This window comes from Mirounga leonina, unplaced genomic scaffold (genome assembly GCF_011800145.1).
Source record: "Mirounga leonina isolate KUSES-001 unplaced genomic scaffold, KU_Mleo_1.0 Mir_53, whole genome shotgun sequence".
In the NCBI taxonomy this organism is placed as follows: Eukaryota; Metazoa; Chordata; class Mammalia; order Carnivora; family Phocidae; genus Mirounga; species Mirounga leonina.
The window spans coordinates 56,358,345-56,368,270 of record NW_023270807.1 but is presented as its reverse complement, the minus strand read 5'-3'; the positions used below and the strand labels follow the sequence as shown (position 1 = coordinate 56,368,270).

At 39.0% G+C, this 9,926-nt stretch overlaps 1 protein-coding gene across 2 annotated transcripts in view; it reads left to right on the top strand.

The window, feature by feature from the left end:
* Positions 1-3,045: 3,045 nt before the first annotated feature.
* The window catches only part of CCNC (cyclin C), a 28,913-nt gene continuing 22,032 nt past the window's right edge, over positions 3,046-9,926 (top strand). For both annotated transcript variants that reach the window (XM_034991601.1, XM_034991602.1), the window contains exon 1: positions 3,046-3,337. In XM_034991601.1, coding sequence (XP_034847492.1) covers positions 3,306-3,337 — 32 coding nt within the window. In that variant the 5' untranslated portion in view covers positions 3,046-3,305. The remainder of the gene's footprint in view (positions 3,338-9,926) is intronic.

The window sequence follows — 9,926 nt, the reverse complement described above, 5'->3', positions numbered from 1 at the left end:
GATAAAGCCACTACATTTCTAGGCTCTAGTTTCTGAGAATAGCATTCAGACTTCTGGAGCAGGCATCGTAGGAAAAAGATAAATATTTTTATTTTAATCACAGGAGAATCAATATTAGCATCAAGAATTTATTGATCATATCCCTATTTGAAAAGTACAAGGTAAGTAAAAAATTAGAAGGGACAAGACTGATTGATTCCAGTAAGTGATTAAGTTAAGTAGGTGACTGAGTAGTGAGGACTGAGAAACAATACTAAACTTATAAAGAAAAGTTTTAAAAAAAACTATCAGTACAAATAAGCAAACCTACATGACTCATCATCTTTTGCATCCAGATAAACTGGGATTTCTAGGCATTTTAAGAGCTTTTGTAAATTGCTCTATCCCATCAAAGATATCCTTAAATTAAGTTAGCTTTTGGTTCAAGTCAGTTCAATTCAACCTACATTTACAGGGTACCCTCAGAGATGATTTGCCCTGAAACTAATGAAGCTCAGGCTCCCTCCTTGGCATAGCCACTGGGACCACCAGAGCTTCTAGGAATGTGGAGTTCTGGTTGGGAAGCAGAAACCAGGTTGCGGACAGAAAGTATTTCTATATAACGTGTTTGGTAAATTGCCTAAAAGAGTTCACAGAAGAAAGGGACCTGATCTCCAAGGTCTTAGTCATTTGTTTGATTTCTATTTTGCAATCTAAATACTCACTTTTCCACCTAACTCTGTCCATAACATTACATTCTTTCTCTTTAAGCACCTTGCCCTCCGTTTATACATCAGTTTCAAATACCAGTATCTTCTGTGCCTACCATGTGTTATGCCTTGAACTAATAGAGATACAAAGATGAAGGAGCTCACAGTTTTGGAGGAAGAATGCAGCATTAGACATGAAACAATGGTAGTCTAGTGGTAGAAACAAAGTGTAATGGGACACATAGAACAAAACATTCAACAATACTAATTTGTTGCTGTGTCATTATCTTTTGAAAGATATCAAACTGCCAAAAACTTCTGAGTTGAAATTCTGAACCTCTGTGAAGTAGTCTATGGCCTGATGTTTCTTAAGCCACCACTTTAAAAAATTTTTTGACTGTGATCTGCATTGTAGCAGACGTAAGTGTTCATCAAACATACTACATGTTCCCCTACATTTCTCGGCCTCCCTTGCAGTTAATTTAGAGTCACATGCCTATTCTGGTCAATGGGTCATGAGAGGAAGTGATGGTATTGTTTCTGGTTCAAGTCTCTTAACACTGATCAAGAGCCAGTGAGAGTCCTTTGTGCTCTCTCTAGAAAGATTTTTAAGCCTAGAAGCAAAGAACCAAGATGCAATAGTTGAATGATGAAAATATGCTAGATCCTTGATGATCCGGAGGACAACCACCAAGGAGGTCAATCTAATCCACATCAGACTTTATGGTAGTGACATGTGACATATAAAATATTTTTATGTTAAGTCACTGACATGCATTTCACATCTGGACCTAATGCATGTGCGTGTGTATGAATCAAAATTTTAAAATAATACTTGCTGTTTCTGACATAGCTGATATTTTATTTCATTCAAGAAAATGCTTTTCGGGGCGCCTGGGTGGCTCAATCGGTTAAGCGTCTGCCTTCGGCTCAGGTCATGATCTCAGGATCCTGGGATCGAGCCCCGCATCGGGCTCCCTGCTCCGCGGGAAGCCTGCTTCTCCCTCTCCCACTCCCCCTGCTTGTGTTTCCTCTCTCGCTGTGTCTCTCTCTGTCAAATAAATAAATAAAATCTTAAAAAAAAAAAAGAAAATGCTTTTCAGATTCACAGTGTCATGACACCCTAACTGGTCTCTAACCACAATGTGAAAAATAATGTCTTTTTAAAAAAAAAAAAAAGTTTTTCTCTAATTTTACCTTTGTTTTTTAATTCAAGTATAATTAACATACAGTGTTGTATTAGTTTCAGGTGTACAATAGAATGATTCAACAATTCCATACATTACTCAGTGCTGATCAGTGATCTATGTACTCTTAATCCTCTTCACTTTTTTTTTTTTTTAAAGATTTTATTTATTTATTTGACAGAGAGAGACACAGCGAGAGAGGGAACACAAGCAGGGGGAGTGGGAGAGGGAGAAGCAGGCTTCCCGCGGAGCAGGGAGCCCGATGCGGGGCTCGATCCCAGGACCCTCGGATCGTGACCTGAGCCGAAGGCAGACGCTTAACAACTGAGCCACCCAGGCGCCCCCCTCTTCACCTTTTTAATCCATCCCCTCACTCACCTCCTCTCTGGCAACCACCAGTTCCCTATACTTAAAAGTATCTGGTTTTTTGGTCTCTTTTTTTTTTCTCCATTTGTTTTGTTTCTTAAAGTGCATATGAATGAAATCATATGCTATTTTCTTTCTCTGACTTATTTCACTTAGCTGAAAAATAATGTAGTAAGTTGCTCAGAACATTGGTTTTCTATGAACAGCTTTCAGGTTTATCTAATTATTTAGAATAATAAGTTTTACAATAAAATGCAACATCACAATGATAATAAAAATGGGAAATACAGATTATTTCATCTTGTAAAATTAAATTATTGCATTTCTGGCTGTATCTTTCTATTTGGCACTTATATGTGAATACACACACATCATATGTAATAAAGGAAAAATGTTTTTCACTGTTCTGCAAAACCGGTAGTCTCTGGCACGGAAAAGTATTGCTGCTCTAAAAATTTGCATTCCAGTCCAAAAGGACTCCATGAAGAACGTATTCGGCTTGGTGCAGGTAAATTTTGGTAGGTCCTTGAAGACAAAATAAGCTTTATACCTCTTTTCAATAGCAGGAGAAAGAACTGAAGTCACGAAACCTTACACTTTAACGAAGTGCCATAGTGGCGGCCTGTAAAATGAAGTAACAAAATCCAAACCTGCCCAGGTTTCCTCCTCCCCACTCACTGAATGGACGTAGCTCACAAAAAACAGCTCCCCAGCTCTAGGCCGGAACCGGTAAGAAACTCTCGCGATAGCCTCTCGACCGCCGGGAGCCTTCTGTGAGCACTAGTTCCCGCCCCCTCAGTGCGCCCACAGACTGTCTGCTCCCCGTCTGCTACCGCGGGGCTGGCCGGAACTTTTATCCATAGGAACGGGTTTACACTGTAGAGTGTTGCCGGCCGGCGTCAAGGAGACTAGAGTGCCATCCTCTTCCTCTCACCGTAGCCGCCGCGGAGCGGAGCCGAGCAGATCAGATCCAGGAGCGCGGTTACCGGGCGGGCTGGGTCTATGGTCGCTCCGCGGGCCGCTCCGCCGGCTGGTGCTTTTTTATCAGGGCAAGCTGTGTTCCATGGCAGGGAACTTTTGGCAGAGCTCCCATTAGTAAGTGATCTTCCGTCTTCTCGCCCGGGGCTTGTTCTTGGGAGTCGGTGAGGACGGGGCCTGCGACTCCCTTTGGCCTGGATCCCGGCCCCTGTCCCGAGCGCCGCGGGGTCTCCCGGGGGCGGCAGCGGCCGGAAGCGGGATGCACTTTCTCTGGCGACTCCCCTCTCCCCGCCCCCTGGCTGCGTTTCGCGGGTGGGGGGGAAAGATCTGTGAGCGGGCAAGGGCGGGGGCTAAAGAGGTTCGGTCTCCGAGGAAGGAAGGAGTTTAACTTCGGATTCCTGGATAAGCTAGGCCTGGAAGCGGGGTGGGGTGGGGTGGGATGGGATGGGATGGGATGGGCGCAGGTATGGAAAGTGTGGCACAGTTCCGGACTGTGAGGCCGGCTCTTCAGGACAGTTGGGGTTCGCTTTTGCCTGGGCTCTCTTCAGTTGTCGGCATTGTAGTCTTTTGTCATTGACCTTCTATCTTGAGTGGATTTAATACTATTCCGAGGAGAGTCCAGAGTCACTCTTGTTTCTGCTGTCTGACCGCTTCCTGCCTTACCTTATGACTAGATGGAGTTGTATGTTGGTTAGGAATAGGGCAGGTGCTCTCAAAATGTATCCATTTCATTAGTCTGTGCCTTATATTTTGTTTTAAGCATGTATTTTCCAGTGACTTTGCCGATTTCTTTAACCTATTTCATGAGTAAGTTTTTGTTTTTGTTTTTGTTTTGACCGTGAAAGAACTAGAGTAATATTAAAAATATTTTTCCCTAAATACATTTGTTTAGGCCTAAAGGTGGGTGATGAGACTAATTGAACTTTGACTAGGCTTTCCGCTCTACGGTTGAAAGATGAACAGAACCTGATACTCTTCTCTTTTAGTGTAAATATATCTTAATGCCAAGAGACCATTAGTAATTGTAGTTTAAATTTTGATTCTGTGAAGAAGTTGGATTCCTATTCATTCTGTTTTTAGTCCTTTGTAAGAGAAGAAAAACCTATTTTCAGAAAAGCAGGCTTTCCTCTTGCTGTAGGTGATTCTGTGGAGATGAAATTCTATAGAAGCCTTACCTCTGATTATATTTTTATTTTGCACTGTTTTGCTCAGTGTAATATTTGCTTGGGCAAAATTAAAATACAGAAAATTTAGTGGACAAGGGGTAGTATTTTAATAAAGTTTGAAAGAAGGTGAAAGAATTGACAGGTAGGGCGCCTGGGTGGCTCAGTCGGTTAAGCGACTGTCTTCGGCTCAGGTCATGATCCTGGAGTCCCGGGATCGAGTCCCGCATCGGGCTCCCTGCTCAGCGGGGAGCCTGCTTCTCCCTCTGACCCTCCCCCTTCTCATGCTCTCTCTATCTCATTCTCTCTCTCAAATAAATAAATAAAATCTTTAAAAAAAAAAAAGAATTGACAGGTAGCTAGCTGTTGATTATCAGAAGTTAGAGCCATTTTTCAACTTAAAAAAAAAAAAAGATACTACCTGCCTTTTGGTAAATGTTCTCATTATGCTTTCACTTATTGGCATAATAAGAACATTTATCAAAGGGGGAGCAGGATCTATAATGTTTTTTCACTTTTGAAATATAAAATTGTTATAATGTTAAATGTACTTTTTTTGAAAGTGTCCTTCCCTCACAATTCAAATAGTCCTGGAGGAAGGGGCCACTGAGCTCTCTTCAGAATCATGAAGTGCCTTATCTGCAAAAGGTTGCAAGTGAGAAAGACAAGGCGATCAATTCTGGAAAAACAAACCAACAAAAAGATGACAAAAACCATCGTTTTAGGTGATTTTGGGAAAAGAGGAAAATTGACATGAACTATGTTTATCATGGCTTGAAGATGCACATTTTAACATTTCTGAAATGAGCATGACAGTTTTTTTCTTAGCACATGAAATAATGGTGAATTTTACAAACAATGTAATCTTAAATTTTATGAGATTTGCTATGTATAAGTGTTCTTGGTTTATCTTCCATACTATGTGCTGTGAGGAAAAACTTAAATATTTGTTTGTGAAATTTATCTTTTTAAGAACTTTAAGTGACTGTGAGGATGAAATTAATGATAATTCCAGAACATAGTGAATCACAGCATTTTCTAGAAAGTTGAAGTAGAGCACAACACATTCTTTGACCTTACTGCAGTAAAAGTAGAAGGGCACTAAATACTAGGTGGCTGACTGAATTAATGAAGAGGTAACAAATAAAAATGTACAAAATCAATTCTGGATATTTAATTGTATCAAAGAGGAAACTGAAAATACAGTTACATAATATCAAGGAAATAACCTGATGAGATCAATATATATCCATACCTATGGGATGTAGCCAAAGCCACAGTTATAAACTAACATCCAGAATAACTGAGAAAAAATAAAAATAAGTCAGAATAGTCTGAGAATATTAAAAAGGAAACAGTGAAATAAATCCGGGGGAGGGGGTAAAAAAAAGACTTAATAAAGGTAACACTGATATTAACATAGTAAAAGGAAAAATAGTCAGAAATTATAAGAGCTGGTTCTTTGGAAGGAAAAATCAAAATAGTAGACTAAACTGCTGCTAGTTGAATCAAAGAAAAGAGGGATGATACGAAGATACAAAATTAGGAATGAGAAAAGTCAATAAATCCAGATGTACTTTTGGGTTATCTCCATGGTAATAAATTTGAAAGCCAAAACAAATTAAGAAAGTTACCAAAGAGGGGCGCCTGGGTGGCTCAGTTGGTTAGGCGACTGCCTTCAGCTCAGGTCATGATCCCAGGGTGCTGGAATCGAGCCCCGCATCGGTCTCCCTGCTCCGTGGGAAGCCTGCTTCTCCCTCTCCCACTCCCCCTGCTTGTGTTCCCTCTCTCGCTGTCTCTCTCTCTCTGTCAATTAAATAAATAAACAAAATCTTTAAAAAAACAAAAAGAAAGTTACCAAAGAGCTACCCCTTAAAAAATGCTCTGGCTCACATTATTTCATGGGTAAATGTTTTCCCATTTTCAAGAGGATCTGCTACTGAAATTATTCCAGTTCACACAGAAAGAAAGCTTTCCAGTTCTCTCTTTGAAGCTACAAGAACATTGATAAAATCTAGCAAAGGTAGCACTAAAAACAGTCTGTTTTGAATATTAATACAAACATCATAAATTATTAACAAGTAGAGTCTAACATTATATTAGAAATAGAAAAAAATGATAGTGATTTTATTGTAGAAATATAGTCAGTGTTAGAAAATCTGTTAATAAACAGTGAAGGCATCAAAAGATGTCTATTAAAATTCAACATCTATTTTTGACTAAAAAGGATTCTTTCTTAACATGGTAAAAACATCAAAGCATGAATAAGAGATATTTAATGGTGAAACATTAGGAAAATTAGGGTGCCTGTTTAACATTGTTATGAATTGCTACTCAATACAGTTAATAGAATGAGATACTAAAAATGACAAAATTATCAGCCTGTGGAGATAAAATTAACTCGAAAATTCAGTTAATTGAAAAATTATTATAAATAATAAAGGTTTAATAAAGTGACCAGTTACAAAATGTAAAAATGGAAAGCTTTCTTTTTTTTAAAAATTTTTTATTCTTATGTTAATCCCCATACATTACATCATTAGTTTTAGATGTAGTGTTCCATGATTCATTTTTTATGCATAACACCCAGTGCTCCATGCAGAATGTGCCCTCCTCAATACCCATCACCAGGCTAACCCATCCTCCCACCCCCCTCCCTTCTAGAACCCTCAGTTTGTTTTTCAGAGTCCATCGTCTCTCATGGTTCGTCTACCCCTCCAATTTCCCCCCCTTCATTCTTTCCCTCCTGTTACCTTCTTTTTTTTGTTGTTCTTAACATATATGGCATTATTTGTTTCAGAGGTACAGATCTGAGATTCAACAGTCTTGCACAATTCACAGCGCTTACCAGAGCACATACCCTCCCCAGTGTCTATCACCCAGTCACCCCATCCCTCACACCCCACCCCCCACTCCAGCAACCCTCAGTTTGTTTCCTGCAATTAAGAATTCCTCATATCAGTGAGATCATATGATACATGTCTTTCTCTGTTTGACTTATTTCACTCAACATAATACCCTCCAGTTCCATCCACGTCGTTGCAAATGGCAAGATCTCATTCCTTTTGATGGCTGCATAATATTCCATTGTATATATATACACCACATCTTCTTTATCCATTCATCTGTCGATGGACATCTTGACTCTTTCCATAGTTTGTCTATTGTGGACATTGCTGCTATAAACATCAGGGTGCACGTACCCTTTCGGATCCCTACTTTTGTATCTTTGGGGTAAATACCCAGTAGTGCAATTGCTGGATCATATGGTAGCTCTATTTTCAACTTTTTGAGGAACCTCCATACTGTTTTCCAGAGTGGCTGCACCAGCTTGCATTCCCACCAACAGTGTAGGAGGGTTCCCCTTTCTCCGCATCCCGGCCAACATCTGTCGTTTCCTGACTTGTTAATTTTAGCCATTCTGACTGGTGTGAGGTGATACCTCATTGAGGTTTTGATTTGGATTTCCCTGATGCCAAGCGATATTGAGCACTTTTTCATGTGTCTGTTGGCCATTTGGATGTCTTCTTTGGAAAAATGTCTGTTCATGTCTTCTGCCCATTTCTTGATTGGATTCTTTGTTCTTTGGGTGTTGAGTTTGATGAGTTCTTTATAGATTTTGGATACTAGCCCTTTATCTGATATGTCATTTGCAAATATCTTCTCCCATTCTGTCGGTTGTCTTTTGGTTTTGTTGACTGTTTCCTTTGCTTTGCAAAAGCTTTTTATCTTGATGAAGTCCCAATAGTTCATTTTTGCCCTTGCTTCCCTTGCCTTTGGCGATGTTTCTAGGAAGAAGTTGCTTCAGCTGAGGTTGAAGAGATTGCTGCCTGTGTTCTCCTTTAGGATTTTGATGGACTCCTGTCTCACATTGAGGTCTTTCAACCATTTGGAGTCTATTTTTGTGTGTGGTGTAAGGAAATGGTCCAGTTTCATTCTTCTGCATGTGGCTATCCAATTTTTCCAACACCATTTGTTGAAGAGACTGTCTTTTTTCCATTGGACGTTCTTTCCTGCTTTGTCAAAGATTAGTTGACCATAGAGTTGAGGGTCCATTTCTGGGCTCTCTCTTCTGTTCCATTGATCTATGTGTCTGTTTTTGTTGCAGTACCATACTGTCTTGATGATGACAGCTTTGTAATAGAGCTGGAAGTCTGGAATTGTGATGCTGCCAGCTTTGCTTTTCTTTTTCAACATTCCTCTGGCTATGCGGGGTCTTTTCTGGTTCCATACAAATTTTAGGATTATTTGTTCCATTTCTTTGAAAAAAGTGGGTGGTATTTTGATGGGGATTGCATTGAATGTGTAGATTGCTCTAGGTAGGATTGACATCTTCACAATATTTGTTCTTCCAATCCATGAGCATGGAACGTTTTTCCATTTCTTTGTGTCTTCCTCAATTTCTTTCATGAGTATTTTATAGTTTTCTGAGTACAGATCCTTTGCCTCTTTGGTTAGATTTATTCCTAGGGTATCTTATGGTTTTGGGTGCAATTGTAAATGGGATCGACTCCTTAATTTCTCTTTCTTATGTCTTGTTGGTGTATAGGAATGCCACTGACTTCTGTGCATTCATTTTATATCCTGCCACTTTACTGAATTCCTGTATGAGTTCTAGCAGTTTTGGGGTGGAGTCTTTTGGGTTTTCCACATAAAGTATCATATCATCTGCAAAGAGTGAGAGTTTGACTTCTTCTTTACCAATTTGGATGCCTTTGATTTCTTTTTGTTGTCTGATTGCTGTGGCTAGGACTTCCAATACTATGTTGAATAGCAGTGGTGATAGTGGACATCCCTGCCGCGTTCCTGACCTTAGGGGGAAAGCTCTCAGTTTTTCCCCATTGAGAATGATATTCGATGTAGGTTTTTCATAGATGGCTTTTATGATATTGAGGTATGTACCCTCTGTGCCTATACTCTGAAGAGTTTTGATCAAGAAAGGATGCTGTACTTTGTCAAATGTGGAAAGCTTTCTTTTAAATGAATGATGGAAAAATATAGTTACAAGTACCAATGGAAAATATGAAATACACAAGAATAAACTAAAGAAATGTGCAGGACCTATAGAAAGAAAATTTTTTAAATTCTGTGGTAGAACATAAAGATTTTAATAAATGGAGTTTGAATTCTAGCATTGTAAAGATAGCATTTCTCTCTATATTGATTTCTAAATTTAATGCAATTGGAACTTGACATAATACTTCTAAAGTTCAAGTCTTAGAATAATAATTGTAATAGAATATCGAGAAGTTTTTCTAAAGAATAGTAATTAGCAAGGGGAATATTTTCCATACCAGATTTTAATAATTTAATCTTATGTTTTAAAATAACATGGCATAGGAATAAGAAAAATTGAAAGAAAAAAGCCTTAAGTGTATTAGAAAATATAGGTGAATTTTTTTTTTTTAATCATTTAGTGTCAGGGAAGGCCTTCCCACTTGTGACCAGCATAAAATCAAAGTAAAATATGGGTTGGTTTTAATAAGTGATTCATATTTCTGTGTTACAAATAATTGAATATTAAGAGATCATGCTAAACTCAG